Source organism: Momordica charantia (assembly GCF_013281855.1).
Source record: "Momordica charantia cultivar OHB3-1 chromosome 6 unlocalized genomic scaffold, Mcharantia_2.0 BLBB01000006.1, whole genome shotgun sequence".
NCBI classification, from domain to species: Eukaryota; Viridiplantae; Streptophyta; class Magnoliopsida; order Cucurbitales; family Cucurbitaceae; genus Momordica; species Momordica charantia.
Window position 1 is genome coordinate 2,226,815 of NW_028275164.1, and position 17,057 is coordinate 2,243,871.

A 17,057-nucleotide genomic window follows, 5' to 3' on the forward strand; every position below is an offset into this window, starting at 1 on the left:
ATAAAGTATTAATTAACTATCATGGGTGGTTCATTGGACTAAAGAACTATGGTTAATTAAAAGAAAATAAGTTTAAATCTCATGATGGTTTTCTGACATCAAATGTTGTAATGTAGATATTTATTTGTGATGGTAATTCTGCATGTTATTAAAACATATTAGAAAGTTATCTAAAAATATTTTTCCAAAACTTTTTCTTTTAAAAAAAAAAAAAAACTTTGAAGATGGTTATAGACAATTGCTTCGTCAGTCTACTACACATTTATCTCAAAGGACCTTTCATTTTGCAGCTTTTGTTGCTTCACTTGAGTTTGAAAAAATAAAATAAGGGCTCTCCTTTTACAAGTGAAATAGTAATCAAATTCTCATTCTAGCAGATAAAAAGTACTCTCATGGCCTTTTATATAAGCTAACGACTCAAGGAAAGATCAAAAAGCGAGAAACAAATATGGAATATATTGTAACAAAGTTGTTCGCTCCAAGAAAAGAAAAAAACCCATTAAATGAAAGATTCTGAAAGGAGATTTGGCTAGTTTGAACTTCTCTGCAAACTATACATTTTGTGGAATTTTGAGGATCAATTTTGAGAGATGAAATGAAACACTTGGGGATGCCACTCATTCAATCGGCTTCTATGATATTCTGCTTTGGGATCTGGTGGCTTTCCTTGCTGCTGATTCTCCAATGGAGGTGACAATTTCTCAGCCTCTTTTACAATTTCATGAAACTCCATTGGCCCGCCACATGGGATTCTGGTGATTCTCAGAGGGTGCAATCCACTTATCTTCTTCTTGTCGTTGATTTCTGTGGCCATACGATCTGGAATTGTGAATGAAATCCCAAAATTTCGAGACAAAGCTCTTCGGAAGCAGAGTTCTGCTTTTTCATTATTGCCCGTGAGGCCAATTTTTTGCCTTATTTTGAGGTGCTTGGATTCAAATTGCTTCGCTATTGCTCGGGCTTGGTCTCTCTTCTTTAGTTTGGCCATGGCGGGTTGAAGATTTTGGACTGCAAATGGAAGTAAATGAGAATGGAGTATTAAGTAGTGAATTGGAATCCCATTGTAAAGCTTATTGGATGAGCAAAGGAAGTGTGTGGAGTAAGCTTCTTTTGCGTTGAATATTTGTAGTTCAGAATTGAAATTGCTTTGGATCGATACTTCATTAATTCTAAAGAAAAACAATAAAATAAGAACTAATAAAGAAAATGATAATACGGTCCTAGTTTCACTGAAAACAAAACATAAAACAATAGTCTGAAAAAGTACTAGTTTATTTTAAAAAAAATTTCTGAGCCGGTGGTTTTGTATTAGGCGATAGGCATGTGGGAGAAAAACAATAACGTAGGATAAAAAACACATTTAGTCTTTGTACTTTCACTAAAGTAACGTTCAATTCAATATCATCTATTATATTAAAAACGAGGTGAGATCTACCCATGTTAAAGATTTATTTATAAAGGCAAAATCATGATATGAACAAAAAAAGTTACAAGATGATATATTTTTTATTATAAAGAAACTAGATTTCAATTCTTGAATAATCCACAATACTTAATTTTTTATTGGGAGGTCATGTAGAGAAGCAGCTCGATATCCTTTTATAATTCACGAAGTCCTATTTCTCAATGATAAAACGGTCACAAAAATTGGTTGAATCTCGCTGCTTTGATAACACGGATTCCTATTACATAATGAATACCAAAACAAATGTCAATTTCAATACTCCACACGTCGACCAAGGGGGTGAGGTCTCCCAATGCTGCGGATTGGGTGGAAAAACTTTCCTCCATTGGCATAAAGAAGTAAAACTATTGGCCTTGAATGAGGAACATGGAGGCTTTCGTACAAGACTGCCATAAACAGCAAGCAGAAAAGTCATACCATCTAAGCCAGCTGAATTAAAGAGCCAAACCAGCGAATGTACTTTCTGAAACCATCATGCTGACCTGATAATGCAAATCACAATAATTGATGGGGATATATAGTAAAAGTTTCGAAATAGGATTGAGCCCAACACCTATTAATGGCCTATCTGTAAACTCTCAAAGGAGGCTGCTAAGAAATGTCATCAACTCAAATGGTATATCATAAAAAAATGGTTTGGAACATCTCACAGCTAAATCAAGTTAAAACATTGAAGAATTCATAGCGACAAGTTTCACAGCAAGCTTCATATACACTAAGGTTGATGTCATAATGATACAAGTTCAAAGGGTCTTCAAATCAGCTAAAAATTCTTGAATGTCATCAAGCTTAGCATTAGAGAAGCCTGCAGAGCAGAAACAAGCATCAAATATCATGTGGAACAATATTGTATTCGCCTTCCCACAAAGCTAAAACCAACTTGATTGATGCGTGAAGTAGCTTGAAAATCTTACCCTTGTGATGGTGAGACATGTCGCCATTTGTATGAACCTTCTCTACTTTAGTGAGCTTGGATTCCTCTATCCTCCTTTTCTTCAGCTTTCCTATTTTCGCTCGGAGCTCCGAAGCAGTGTTCATCACTTCTGCAGAAATTTGATATATGTTAGAATTTTATCTCCATGAATCATGAACAGGTTTTATTTGTCCACTGTTAAAATTTCGGTACAATGAAAATTTATGCAAATTAGTAAGTTTTGTCCCGAGTGACCTTTAGAGTGAAAATAGCTAGAGAAACTACAGAATTCACAGACTAAAGTTCCATTTTTACGCAATGAGCAATTGAAAAGGGGAAACAAAAAGGAATATCCACTAAATCTATTCCTTGATGTAAAATAAAATTGCCCAAATGAAACCAGAACGTAACGATTTAGCAGATGTTCACTGAAATTCTTTTGTATGTATCACAGTTTGCGTCACAAGGAGAAATGCAGGCCATAAGATCCTTCAGAGCAGAAAGTTAAGTGTTTACAGAAATTTTAGTCTACCAAGCCAATTCTGACAATAAAACTTCCTTATAAGAAAAAATAAAATAAGTCAGCTTCATACGTTAATTGCATATGACATTATGGGTCAGCCTTCATGAGTATACTACTAGGATAATGCATATGTAAGCCCAGGAGTGCATTTTAAACATGATTAACCTACCAATAAATCCAAAAGTTTAACTTGAAGGGTTAGGGTAAATTTAATTATTTATAAGATATCTAACAGTGCACGAGCAAACAACGATTTTTAACCACAACTTAATTACCCTGGAACCTCTCATTCACTGAAGTCTCCTCGTATAATTCTAATGCCTCGTTGAAATGATTGATTTGTGAGTTACTGGAAGCAGTTTGCCTTTCTAAAGCTTGGAGTTCTTGGTTCAATACAACATTCTCTTCTCTGACCTGAAAAATATGTTTTCTTATGAAATATTATGTACAGAAACATGAGAAGTAAAAAACATGCGGCACAATTATTACCTCAGAGAGCCTGTTCCTCAAAGAATCTAACTCTGTATCCAGACCCACGTCATAGAGGCAATCATGACTTATCGAAGTGTCGGCAGGTGATTCATCCTAAGACAACTTAAGGAAAATATTTCGATCTGAATTAGAAATGGGTTTGTTGCATAGGAAGAAGAAAAATAATAAGAGAATACATAGACTCAATTAACCATAACTCAAAGTTCTCAAACAAGATAAGGGAACCATCGACAATTTAGCAACTTGACAATAGTCAAGGCTTCGAATGAGATCCCAGTGAAACAGACAGAAACACTGCTAACCCACGCAACTATATTGATGCACAACAAAAGGAGTCGAACTAGACCTCACAGAGGTTAGGATTCAGATATGATTGACAAAACAAAAAAAGGGAAAAAAAGAAAAAGGAGCATGATACACCACAGTGTTTTTCTAAAAAATGCAGCAGGCACTTGTTTACAATACTTTTAGAGTTAGAAAATCTTATACAGTCACGACCAGTATCAACTGAACCACGTTAAGATATAGCAATCAAAATGAGGAATCTATGTTGCAAAAGTTTGAAACTCAATGATGAAATAGTAATAGAGCCTTTTTTAAAAATTAATTGAGGAAGTTCTCAAGTCAGTATAAGTGGGCAACTCGCTGCATAAGCAAGTAGCCGTCTTACATGCTCAATATAAATCACTTATGAAGTGATTCGAACAGCAAGGGCAACGAACTCAATTACAAAAACAACAATAATAGAACGAATTCACGTAACAAAGTGTAAGGGCCTCATCACAGATAGAATAGAAGAACCTACATTTGAGGGTAAAGAAAAGCCTTCAGGGACCGCAAAACAGTGATTCAGACAGTACTTCTCCCACATGGCCAACCGCTTATCCAAAACTGAATGGACGAACGATCGGACGCGCGATATGCCCTACACGAACAAGGTAAATAAACAATTTTATTCAAAGAGAATTGTGCCCATTCCAAACTAATGCTTCAGAGTACCAACTTAACCAATCGGAAGACAGAAATATAACTCAAACCTCACCATGATAAGATCCTGGGATTTATCCACGCCCTCGGTCTTCAAGGTGGCTGATGCTTGTCTGAAGGTAACAAGAATTCGCAAGAATCAAATTAACCGAACAAAACTGAAAAACTAAATTGAAGAGACGATGCGAGACAGAGAGCAATACAATTGATAAAAATCGAAAGCGTCATCGACCAAATCGTCGACAAGATTGAGAGCTTCATTAATGAAGAGCTGTGGATTCAGATTCAGTGAATCGAATACCGCTTCGCCCTTACTTCCTTCCATAATTTTTCCTAAAAAATAAGCTTTTTTTCCCTAAGAAAAAGTAGATGAGAGACTCAAATCGAGAGAAATTCAAGTTGCCAAGCTTTGGGGAAAATGGAGGTTTGCCGCCAAAATGAAATTGATGGGGATGGGAGCGGGTCTCTCATAGTCGCGCTTACGGTCTGAACCGGAGAAAAGACCGACAGTCTGACATGGATTTAAATTTAAAAAATGTCTAAACAAATATTAAGACGAAAAAGAAAATCAAAATTTCAATTTAATTTTTATATTCTTTTTATATTCTTGCTTTTATGCAGAGCCATTCTGACATTTTTTTAATACATATCAAGGATATAACCTGTGACCTCTCAGTTAGAATGGGTGCGGATTACAATTGAATTAAGTTTATATTGTCATATTTTATTCTATTCAACCATCTTTACCTTGGTAATTTATATTATATTAAATCATCCGTAAAAAATGATACGATAATTTTTTTTAATTTCGTTTAAGTATAAAATTAAATCCGATCCAAGCATAATGATACAAATACAATTGACCCTATAATCAGTTTTTCAAAAAGTTGCAAATTTTATAAAAAAAAACTTAAGAGTTAGTCTCGTTTTTTTATGAAATCTAATTAATTTTATATTTTCTTTAATACAAAATATATTTATTAAAAAAATACAACAAATATAAGTAAGAGATTGATTTCTTGTTCATTTAATTATATTCGCATTCACTCTTAATTTCGTAGTAAATATATATTCTATAAATTCATAAAATGCACATCATCTTTTATTTATTTATTTATTTTTAACGATTCCTTAAATACAATCCCATAAATTTTAAGATAAAATTTGCAATATTTATGCGAGTCATCAATAAAATTAAATTGAAAATGCAAATGTAAGGTATCCAAAGGTAAAATTTGATGGTTGATTTTTTAATATTTACGTCAGATCAATTATCGTGCGTCTTCCTTTTCTCAAATAAAAAAATAAAAAATAAAAAATCGTGCGTATTAGCAGACTGGTGCGGTTTGATTCATAATCTCAATACAAATTTGTATATTTTCCTTTTCTCAAAATTATCAAATTCTTCCGAAATGTTCTCAAAATCCCGTACATTGTCCGATAAGATCAGGCTATTTTTACAAAACAAGGCCGATTCCTCACAGTTTCTTAGGTACTCGAGCATGAGTCTCGAGAGGATTTCCAAAGTTCAGGCCATCTACGACTTCTGCAAGAAGAATTTAACTCCCTCCGCCGCTCCCCTCTCTTCTCAAACTGTCCAGAAGCTATGTTCCCTCTTGGGTAATCTCTCTCTCTTTCTTTTAAATTTTTACTGCATTCTGTTCTACTTTGATTTTCGGACAATTTTTCTTGTTGTTTCTTATGATTTCTGGCTCAATTTCTCTTCTGGGTTCAAAGTTCAAGTAAATTAATGCTGGGTTTGCTTAGGGTGGAGGTGGAATTGATGGATTTGAATCATTGATTAGTTGGTCTCAAGACCCTCACTCTGTTTCTTCAGCTGGAATGAGAGTATAATTCACTCACACTCTCTCTCTTTTTTTTTTTCTTTACGAATTTGTTTTAGAGAAAACCTTGACATTGCGGGAAATTTCTGAATTTCACGTGCTTTTAGTCGCTTCTGCTTGGACCTGTTGTTTAATTTCGCTGCGACGTTGTTAAATTATCGTTAATTATTTGGATAAAACCTCACAAGCCGTCCGAGAATTAGAAGTGAACATATTTATCTTCTACATTAGCAATGGCATTTGGTGGAAGTTGCTTGGGATTTATAGCCAAGCCACAATTTTATTCATACAATTTACATTACTTATTCCCATGGGTTGATTTGTGAATAAAAATGGCAGGTCTCTGAATTTCCAGTCATAAGCAATTTCAAACTGTTCTTGAATCTCCAGTCTTAAGCCTAACATTAGTTTATATGTGACTTGTGTGAAGTATATCTGCAATGATAGGCATTCAATTGTTTGGAGTGAAAATATGGTCATGTTCTGATGTTTCCAGTAGTTACTATTTCTGTAATTCTTGGTGCAAACAATGATGATTGAGGATTTCAATCAATGGATGGGTGCATGTGTCTATATTTTCTTAATTTTCACTTTGAGGAATGGTTTATTGCTAAATTAGCAAGACCATCAATTATTATGATGTTCCCTTGTGTCTTTTCTGAATCTAGTCCAGGCTGCTGTTCTAAAGAATATTGCTGGTTTAAAAAACTAAAAGCTTCTTCAAGTAGGCCAGATTACCTTATGTGCTGCATTAGACTCCACTCTTTGACACATTCAGTTGTATGCTCCCTTCACAGACACAGTTGGCCCCGGTGATGTTGGGCTTAAAGAGGAGAATATTGATGACGACCGGGGGCATGGGCTTTTTGGACTGAACCAATTCAACAGGATAGCTCGGTGGGCTCAGCCAATAACATATGTCGATATATTTGAAGGTGAAAGTTTTACAGTAAGTCCCATCCACCCCGTTTCTTAAATGGGAACTTTTTGTAGCTTGGGATTTTGGTTATACATATTCATTGTTGAGTTCTATTTAGGAAGAAAAAAATCAGGCACGGGAAATTTTCTGCTCTTAAACCAGAGATATGGTTACTTTTCCTGAAACTTCCATCCTATGAGCTAGTTACATCGCTTATGTAATCAAAAGGCAAAACACATTATTTGTATAAGATAATGTCGAAATTATCAGCAACAACATCTTTGAATGACTCGCCTTAGCTATGGGATTTGGTTAGTTTCCTTTAAAGCCTTTTAAGTGATAATTACGCTTATGAGTCTACTTATTGCCACGATGCAGATATGTATATTCTGCTTTCCTACTTCTTCAGTGATCCCCCTTCATGATCATCCTGGGATGACTGTGTTCAGCAAAGTTCTCTATGGTTCTCTTCATGTGAAAGCCTATGACTGGGTTGAACCTGCATTCATTCAGGAAAGCAAGGGTTCCACATATTTTCCAGGTTTGATTTCCATTATCAACTTGTTTTCAAGACGTATGTTAATAATCGATGAATGGTGATAGATCATTTTGAATTTTGTCTTGATGGTTGTCTACTATTCTATTTTTACAGTTTCATCAGATTTACCTGTCGTGCTCGTAGTATTGATAATGTCTATCACTTGAAATCTGAAAGGAACTTTTACTAGATTGAAACATCTCATCATAACAGCATGAACACTCAGTGCCGATAAAATCGATAAAATTAGAACCACGAGTCTATGAATATCATATATCATTAAGACCCACTAAATGGAAAACATTGTAGATAATTATGCAGTTTACCAAACCTATGATCGTTCGATCTAACTTTTAAGGTAACTGTTTGATATATTCAAGATATAATTGATAGCAGATCTTGTCCCTTGGCCATTACCTTCTGAATGCAGTTCTCTTCTCCTTGCCTTTTTTTGGCTCAAACAACTGTTGCAACAAATTTTCAGTATGTTATACAGATGAGCAGATTGTATGTACTGGCTTGCATTTCCCTTGGTTATATTAAACAAAGATGGGATATCGATTTTTAGCTCATAAGTACTTTTTAGACAGTCCAAAGCTTTGATTTGAGTATTCTGAATTGGGAAGCTGTAGTTTAGCATTAATATTATATCAATACCATCTTCAATTAGCAATAGATTAATGACTATTTTCTTTCTTTATATCTTTAAGCTTGATGGAATGAATATTTCATATTTGACTGAAGCTTGATATCATGAGTTGATCTAAGTTGGATATTTTGCTGAATGTTTGCCGGAGAGGAATAGTATAATTTTTAGAGACGTGAGATGCCTTGGGAGGAAGTTGGAAAATTATTAGATTTAATTCCTCCATGTGGGCGTTGGTCTCGGAGGATTTTTGTAATTATTTACTCTTTTGGACTGACCCTTCATATAGACTGGTCCCTTTTTTTGGGATTTTTTTTTTTTTTGTATGCATATATTCTTTAATTGTCTCTCAAGGGAAGCTCGATTTCTTATTAAAAAAAAATATATTGTCAGGCACTAGGACAATAGAAATAAATCTAAAAGAGATCTTTTTTGCAGTAAGATTGGCAAAGTTAGCAGTTGATAAAGTTCTAACAGCATCAAGTGCAACATCAGTTCTGTACCCGAAGACTGGCGGTAATCTGCACAGTTTCACTGCAGTTTCACCCTGTGCCGTGCTTGACATACTCTCGCCTCCTTATGACGAAGATAAAGGAAGAAGATGTACATACTACCATGACAATCCTTATTCAACTTTCTGTAAGTAACATTTTCTCCTTTGATGTTGTACTTTTTATGTTTTTCATTTAATCAACAAATCACAGACACAGTGGCTTTTCAAAAATCAGCTGCAGAATCCAGACCTGAACTAAGCGATGAGGGAATTGAAGATTATGCCTGGCTTGCAAAAATTGAAACCCCCGACGACCTGTATATGCGACCGGGGATGTATGCTGGTCCTGCTATTCAAATTTAGGTGTTGACAGATCTGGGATTGTCGAGCGTCTTCCAGTCTCTACCAGGAAATCTGCTTCTACCCATAATTATAATAGATTAGCTCTTAGTTGGAACTTGATTTTTTATGGTGGCCTTTTATGTTCATTTTACCCCTCCATAATCTTCAAATCATACAGTATTGATGATAAAGTTGTAATGGAAATGCTGATGCTATTAACAATTTTCAGCTCCTTGGATGGCCTTGGAAAATGAGAAATAGAGCATGCGAGTATCTGTTCGTCATGCAAGCATTTTTTATCTGCTCAATATTTGATGACATAGCATAGAAGAGAATTAGGTTTCTATAATGGAATAGCTTTTAAATTCAGAGAAACCCTGAGTATAGTAGTTTGCATATCAGAAAAGACAGAAAACTGCATTACTTTGTAACAAACATTTCCATGGATAGTTCAAAACAAAAATTTAAATCCTCTCGTGGTAACACTCGATTCAATTGTGTAATGTGTCAATCCGAACACGTCGCACAAGAAACTTCTGCATATTGTTTCTCCAGAAATCCTCTATATTTCTCTATATCAAGCCCACCTCCAGCCTAATTTGGTACATTATTCCTGTCCCCTTGAATTTTCTACCTCCTAGGGCGATCTGAAAGACTCGCCAGCATAGCGAACGCTGCCAAGTTCTTCTTCAATGCGAAGAAGCTGCATCCACATTTTTAAAATTAGAACTAGTGTTGAATTAGAGTACAATAGGTGAAACTCTTTGCAAACATTTCAAGAAATAGTACCATCATCAGGAAACAGAGAACATTTAACATTATACTAATTTTGGAAGTTAATCTGATCAAGTTGGTTAATGTTAACCTACAGAAGAGGTCTGCAAATTTGATAAACAGTTTGAACTGTACCTGATTATATTTGGCTAACCGTTCACTCCGGCATGGAGCTCCAGTCTTGATCTGTAAAAGAGTAACCCAATATTCAGTTATGAATGTTATGCAGCAACATAGATGCTTTATAGTTATAGATGGCAGAGCTGAAGATAAATGAAACCTGTCCACTAGCCAAGCCAACAGAAAGATCAGCAATAAAATTATCTTCAGTTTCACCACTTCGGTGGCTGACCATCACACCCCAACCAGCAGCCTTTGAATCAAGAGCAGCTTGAATTGATTCTGTTACTGATCCAATCTGGTTCACCTGCAAAATAAATTCCAAACATATGAGCTAATTGCAGTATCAAAATGACATGTTTCTAACTGCATATAGAGATTGGTCAGCCTAAGTCAATGGAGAACCTGAAGATTCAGGGGATAAAGAACAAATGAAATTTTAAGGATGAATCGTAGAATTATTTTGAAACAGAGAGAAACGGAAGAATCAAATAAGAGGCTTCTTACCTTCAGAAGTAAAGCAGTACAAGCCTTTTTATGAATGGCTTCCGCTATTCTCTTTGGATTTGTAACCAACAAGTCATCTCCTACAAGTTGGATATCAACAGAAGATTGTAGGGAAGACCAGGAACTCCAATCATCTTGGTCAAATGGGTCCTCGATGGAAACAATAGGAAAATCTTTGATGAACTGTTTATAGAGTTCGCCGAGGCCATGAGCTGAGTGAACATGAGCTCCATCATTTGGCTGTTTCTTGAAGTTCAGATCATATTTTCCATCTTTAGTGAAAAACTCTGAAGCTGCAACATCCATTCCTATTTTGATCTGCATCAAAATAAAACCTTTTTATCTTAGCAGGACTCGTAAGAAAACAATTACACCATACCAAACAAAAAGGAAAATATAGTATCCTGTACCTTTCCTGTATAACCAGCCTTTTCAATGGCATCAATTAGCAATACCAGTCCCTCTCTATTATCTTGAACATTTGGAGCAAACCCACCCTCATCTCCAACATTACAAGCATCTTGGCCATATTTAGCTTTAATAATTCCCTTCAGTATGTGATAAACTGTTCATACGAAAACACAAAAGTCAGGCTATTTCTTACTCGCTAATGACAGGAAAGTAAGAAAGCGACAGAAGTCGAAGAAACGGTCCCTAAATCATGCTTATAAGTCAGAAACAAGACTATATATGAGACTATCATAAACTATGACAGTAACAATGGAAAAGAAAATTGCAGTACTTAAAGAAGCAGCTTCTTACCTTCACTTCCCATGCGAAGTGCCTCAGCAAAAGATGTAGCACCTACTGGTAAGATCATAAATTCTTGCATGGCTAAATTATTACCAGCATGGCTACCCCCATTTATAACATTAAAAGCAGGAACTGGCATAACAAGCTCCTTTGTGCCTGATAATTCTTGGATGTGCCTATATAACGGTAGTCCCTTGGCGCCAGCACCAGCTCTGCATACGCTCAAAGAAACTCCTAGAATAGCATTTGCCCCAAGTTTTGACTTGTTCGTGGTTCCATCAATTTCCAGCATAATTGCATCAACATCTTCTTGATTTCTAGAGAAAGTTGACAAGCTTAGGTAGGAAGCAGAAGTGGAAGGCGAAACAACTTTCACATAGAAGGAACAACAAAAAGGCTTGGAATTTTACATCTTCAGGAACAAATTGAATAAAAACACTACCAATTAACAACTGACGACATAAGTAAGAAGAGGTACATTTCCACAGTCAAGAGTACATATTAGTAAGTTCAACGAAAAACCACATAGTTTGAGCTACAAATTTTTCCAGTCTTTTGTTTCCCTTCATGTCCTTGTTGGCAACAATCATCTGTTTGGGAGTGATTTTGATTGCCATTGTCAAAATCATTTTCGCTTTCCATTGATCATGGCAAATTAAAAATTGATTTTAAAAAGTTTAAAATCACTTTAAATTGATTTTTAAGGTATTTGATGTGATTTTAGAAAATCAATTATCCTTAAATCTCTTATTTCAAAATCACTCATTCTACTCTCACTTCCAAACACACCCGAGAACTCACACCTTCTACACAAATCCCAACCAGGATGAAAAGGCAGCGTAAGTATTTGAAGTTTCAGAGATAAATCTCTTTGCGCAATTTTAGTCCTAGAAAGTGGATTCATAAGACATGGTATAGATGGTCAACTTAAATATAAAATCCGATCTGCAGTCAATTTCCAAACGAGGTATATACTAAGAGAGCAGAATTATGTTCATATTCATTGAAAGTGGAAGAAATAATTTGATTAGATAGACGTAATTGCAAATTGCACCTGACATCGACGCCGACGAGCTTTGGAGCCAAGATGTCATTGATGTTCTTGACAGCAGTAAGCACGCCTTTACCTCCATAAACGCTTTTATCCCCATCTCTGAGCTCCAAAGCCTCGTAGATCCCAGTGGAGGCCCCACTGGGGACAGCGGATCGGTAGAGATCATCAGTAACGAGGTCAACCTCGACCGTGGGATTGCCTCTGCTGTCGATGATCTGCCGGGCCTTGACCGACTTCAACTTGTATTCCTTGGACGCCTTGGTGGCGGCGGAAGGCGCCACAGCAACGGAGCAGCGGACGGCGCGGGAGCGGAGATGGTTGGAGGATGAGGAGGAAGAAGAAGAAGAAGAAGAAGAGGGTATGGAGGCAATCAAAGAATGGGATTTGGAAGGAAGGAGAGTGTGGTGGAGGAGATTCATGGCGGGTGGGGAAGACAAGGAAGCCATGGAAATTGATGGGGGAAGAAATGATGGGTTTGGTTTGGTGGGAGAGAAAGCAATGGAATTGGAATGGGATGTTTATTATATATAAAAGAGAAAGGAGAGAGAGTGGGAAAGTCCGCCGAAAAGGAGAAGGCGTTTAAAGCAGAGCTGCGTGGTTGTTGTTGTTGGCGATGAACAGTGACGCACTACAGATTCGGCCGCCAGGTTAGGTGGGCAGGTCATGTATGATCTACTTAACCAAAAAAGAAAAACAAACCTTAATTTTCAAAAAAAAAAATTTCCCCTTTTTTTTCCGCACAACCATGTGTGAGATCAAGGGTGATCATTAGTCGGTCAAGTCGGTTTTTGACCAAAACAGATGCTAAAACTGCATGGAAACTGACCATTTTTTCTTTCCTTCATTAGCTCGACTTATTAGTTTGGTCAGTCGATTTCTGGCTTAAAACGATATATATGAAGAAGAATGTTAAAAGAGAAAATTACAAATAAGAACGCTAGAAAAGTGGAGAAGAACTAAAATAGGAACTAAAGATGAATAAAAAAAATACAAAGAATAATCTTACTATCACGCTACGGTGGAGAAAGTGGAGAGACTTGAAAGGAGAATCGAGAGAAGCATCAGAAGTGAGATTGAGAGAAGGAGATGCTAATAGAAGAAAAATATAATGTAAGATGGAGGGAGACAATATTGAAGAAAACAACATTGAAAAAAGGATGAAAAATATTAAAATCTTGAAAATCAATTATTGAAGGTCGATCGGTTTGGTCACAAATCACTTTCGAACCAAACCAATCAACCGGTAAGTTGGTTTTGTAATTTTCGATAGAATTCATTATAAAATCCATTGGTCAACCTCGTTTGTCAGTTTTGATAAGTTAAATTGATTTTTCGATATTCTTTACTCACCACTGTAGTTGAGATGACCTTTTATTCAATATTTTAAGATATTCATTGAGTATGATTAATATTTTGAAAGTAGCTATCTCGTTCTAACAATAAGATCTCTTATTTTTCTATTGTCTACTTAATTTCACTCTAATTTCCTTCCGATAGCTTCTTTCTTCACTTTTAAGAATAATTCATCTTCCCCCTGGATTACCATGTCGGATAGAATAACCAAAGAAATATAGAAAAAAATCTGATGAACTCCTAAAAATTTCTTGATTTTTCTAAAAGATGATTTTAGTTTATCGAAAAAATACGTTTTAATTATATTCTAAGTATTCAATTTTGTTTTATTTTATTTTAAAATAGGGTTAGGCTGGAGAGGTGGGTCCTACAAACCCACTTTTGAAATATGTGGGCCTCTCGAGTTAGGTAGCCGATGGCTGTTCTATTCTAACATAACAAGGAGCAGTTGCCTCTGTGGGCTTTAACAAGATGACCCATTTCTATATATTTTGGGCCAAAAAAGCCCACAAATGACATGGGCCAAGAGCTCGATTCAAGACTCTGAAAAAATGTTTAGACATGGCCTATGGCCTTCTAATTTCGATCCAACTATGAACTATTAAAAGGTATTTGGACTATGTCGAGTAATTACTCGCCATTATTTTTCTTTTTTAGATCAATTCAAGTGACTTGCTAAATTTTGGCACCTATTTAAAGAAAAAGACACTCTTACTATTTGGTAACTTATAAATAACTTTAAAATTGTATTCTTTAATATATTTACCTTTTTTTTTTATAAAATTAACAGATGTATTTGACATAAAATTGAATTTTGTAACTTATAAATCTATGAACTTTAAAATTGTATTCTTTAATATATTCATTTTTTTTATAAAATTAACGGATCTATTTGACATAAAATTGAATTTTGTATCAATAGGTCAAAAACTTTTAGTTTTGGGTTTTAAGTTCGTGAATTTAAAAAATAATGTCAATTACATCAATGATTTATTAAATAAAATATTAATAATATAAAAACATATTAGACACGAAAAAAGAAATTTAGGAATCGATCAGACATTTTTAAAAACGTTGGAATACTTGAGCTACAAAATTAAAAGCTCTGAAATTTATTAAACATCATTTGAAGTAAACGAAGACATAAACTTGAAATTCCTTAGAATAAAGTTATAATTTAATCTAAAAGTAAATAAATTTAATGTTCAGAAGATAAAAGTAACAAAAAGAAGAAAATTAAAGAAAATTCTAGTTCGTTTTCATTTCATGAAAACCGTGAACCAATTCCCTGTTGGAGTGGAGGGGCTTCAGTAATTTTGACAATTTCAACGTGGCGGTCCAACAACCGTGGCAATCTATACGGCTGCCACGTGGCACATTCCAGACAAGGAAAAAAACCACAATCCATTTCGTGCGTGCGTGGGTGCAGTTCACGTGCAGATTAACTGTATACAGAGAAAAAGAAAGAAAAAACTAGAAATTAAATTAAATAAACCGTTCCGTTCGTTCGCTGCATGAAAATTACACTACGCAGTTACAAATTCAGCGCACAGCCCTCTCTTCCGCTCTCTTCTCTCTCTCTCTCTCTCTAACGAAATGCCTCGCCTGAGCAACACGGTGGTCGGAATCATAAACTGCTGCACTCTCGCCGTCGGCCTAATCGCAATCGGCGCCTCCATCTACTCCCGCATCCGCGGCGGCGTCTCCGATTGCCAGAAGGTCATTCAAAACCCTCTTCTAATACTCGGAATCTTCCTCGTCGTCATGTCGCTGCTAGGGCTCGTAGGATCCTTCTGCCGACTCAATTCCCTACTCTACATATACCTGACGGTTCTGTTTCTGTTGATCGTCGGGATAATCGCCTTCACGATATTCGCTCTGTTGGTTACGAATAAAGGCGTCGGAAGGACGGTGTCGGGGAAAGGATATAAGGAGTATCGGCTCGGGGATTATTCGAATTGGTTGCAGAAATATGTTGTGAATGCGAAGAATTGGGATGAGATAAGGAGTTGTTTGGTTGATGCTAAGGTCTGTGAGAGTCTAGGTAATAATGGCCCTATAGTACGGGATGAGTTTTACAAGAAGAATTTGTCGCCTATTCAGGTACGAACTTATGCCTACGCCTAGGGTTTTCACCGTGTTCGTGATTCTTTTCTTATTTTGATAAAGCAATTTCGTAGACTAAATTTAGTATGTGATGGTTTTATGAATACAAATTTGTAAGGATTTAATCTCGATCGACATTTGAAATTTACAATAACCTAGTTCCTTAGATCATTCGAACTCTCAAGAACTAAATGAATTTTGAAATTACAGTCTAAATCGATCATTGATCGTCCTTTTAATTTATTGAAAATTTTCCAGTAGAGATTAACCGTTACAAATGTTTACGGAAGTTTAGAAGCGGTTGCATGTTAAAATTTAGGACTAAAACTTTACTAACATCCAAGTGTTCGTGTTCTAAAATCTAAATGTTAGCCGAATTTGTGTTCTTCTAATGTTTTATGCATACATACCGTTGTGGTAACGAACTGTTTTGATGATCTACATTTTGGTGAAGTCCGGGTGCTGTAAGCCGCCGTCGGAGTGTGGATTCGAGTTCAAGAATGCGACGTTCTGGACGGTGCCGAAATCGGGGCCGGTGGGTACGGCGGCTGAGGGCGATTGCAGAAAATGGAGCAACGAGCAAGAGACGCGGTGCTACGGGTGCGATTCGTGCAAAGGAGGAGTGCTGGCGAACATAAGGAAGGAGTGGAGAAATTTCGCCATTCTCAACTGCTGTGTTCTTGCCTTCGTCACTATCGTCTACTGCATCGGCTGCTGCGCCACAAGGAACAATAAGTCCTGTACCAAGCGCACAGGTTCTGCTTAACATTTTATTATTTTGTTGCGTCTTTTTTATTTTATTTATTGAAGAAGATTATGGATAGATTTGACTGATATATATTAATATTATATTGACTTTAAGTTAGTTACGTTGTTAACATGATTTGGATCTACGTAGAATTGGGTTAATCTGATTTTTCTTTGTATGGATCTATTATGTTAATCTAATTTGTTGTACATAGCATGTTCCAGATTTTAATATGTTGAGCAACTTAAATAAAGCATTTAAATTGCTCCCACATCTACTCTTTCCAACCCCTATTATATCAATTGTACTAAAAAAAATCAACATAAACTTAGTTCAACAACAGTAATTAGTATGAGTTTAAATCACCACATCTGCTGCTTATTGTATAAAAAAAATAAAAACAAGGGATTGGATAACAATTTTGTTTTGATATTAAAATTAAGTGGGTTCAGTTCATACTATACTTAATTACAATTAAAT

At 35.8% G+C, this 17,057-nt stretch overlaps 4 protein-coding genes across 4 annotated transcripts; 2 read left to right on the forward strand and 2 right to left on the reverse strand.

The window, feature by feature from the left end:
* Window positions 1-2,064: 2,064 nt before the first annotated feature.
* On the reverse strand, window positions 2,065-4,847 carry MIS12 (minichromosome instability 12 (mis12)-like protein). Its single transcript, XM_022279001.2, has 7 exons — window positions 4,584-4,847; window positions 4,436-4,493; window positions 4,199-4,318; window positions 3,391-3,486; window positions 3,177-3,315; window positions 2,380-2,508; window positions 2,065-2,270 (listed from the first exon to the last, which is right to left on the reverse strand). Exons 1-7 carry the CDS (start codon window positions 4,703-4,705, stop codon window positions 2,209-2,211), a joined length of 726 nt encoding a protein of 241 aa, XP_022134693.1. The 5' UTR covers window positions 4,706-4,847; the 3' UTR covers window positions 2,065-2,208.
* Window positions 4,848-5,751: 904 nt separating this feature from the next.
* On the forward strand, window positions 5,752-9,461 carry LOC111007006 (2-aminoethanethiol dioxygenase, putative (DUF1637)). The gene is made up of 5 exons (XM_022279138.2): window positions 5,752-6,000; window positions 7,022-7,173; window positions 7,522-7,684; window positions 8,766-8,966; window positions 9,056-9,461. The coding sequence occupies exons 1-5, from the start codon at window positions 5,793-5,795 to the stop codon at window positions 9,181-9,183; spliced, it is 852 nt and encodes a 283-aa protein (XP_022134830.1). The 5' UTR covers window positions 5,752-5,792; the 3' UTR covers window positions 9,184-9,461.
* Window positions 9,462-9,489: 28 nt separating this feature from the next.
* ENO1 (enolase 1) lies at window positions 9,490-13,022 on the reverse strand. The gene is made up of 7 exons (XM_022279137.2): window positions 12,371-13,022; window positions 11,326-11,633; window positions 10,974-11,128; window positions 10,564-10,881; window positions 10,217-10,363; window positions 10,072-10,122; window positions 9,490-9,865 (listed from the first exon to the last, which is right to left on the reverse strand). The coding sequence occupies exons 1-7, from the start codon at window positions 12,814-12,816 to the stop codon at window positions 9,800-9,802; spliced, it is 1,491 nt and encodes a 496-aa protein (XP_022134829.1). The 5' UTR covers window positions 12,817-13,022; the 3' UTR covers window positions 9,490-9,799.
* Window positions 13,023-15,228: 2,206 nt separating this feature from the next.
* LOC111007312 (tetraspanin-11) lies at window positions 15,229-16,788 on the forward strand. Its single transcript, XM_022279629.2, has 2 exons — window positions 15,229-15,826; window positions 16,284-16,788. The coding sequence occupies exons 1-2, from the start codon at window positions 15,320-15,322 to the stop codon at window positions 16,593-16,595; spliced, it is 819 nt and encodes a 272-aa protein (XP_022135321.1). The 5' UTR covers window positions 15,229-15,319; the 3' UTR covers window positions 16,596-16,788.
* Window positions 16,789-17,057: the final 269 nt, after the last annotated feature.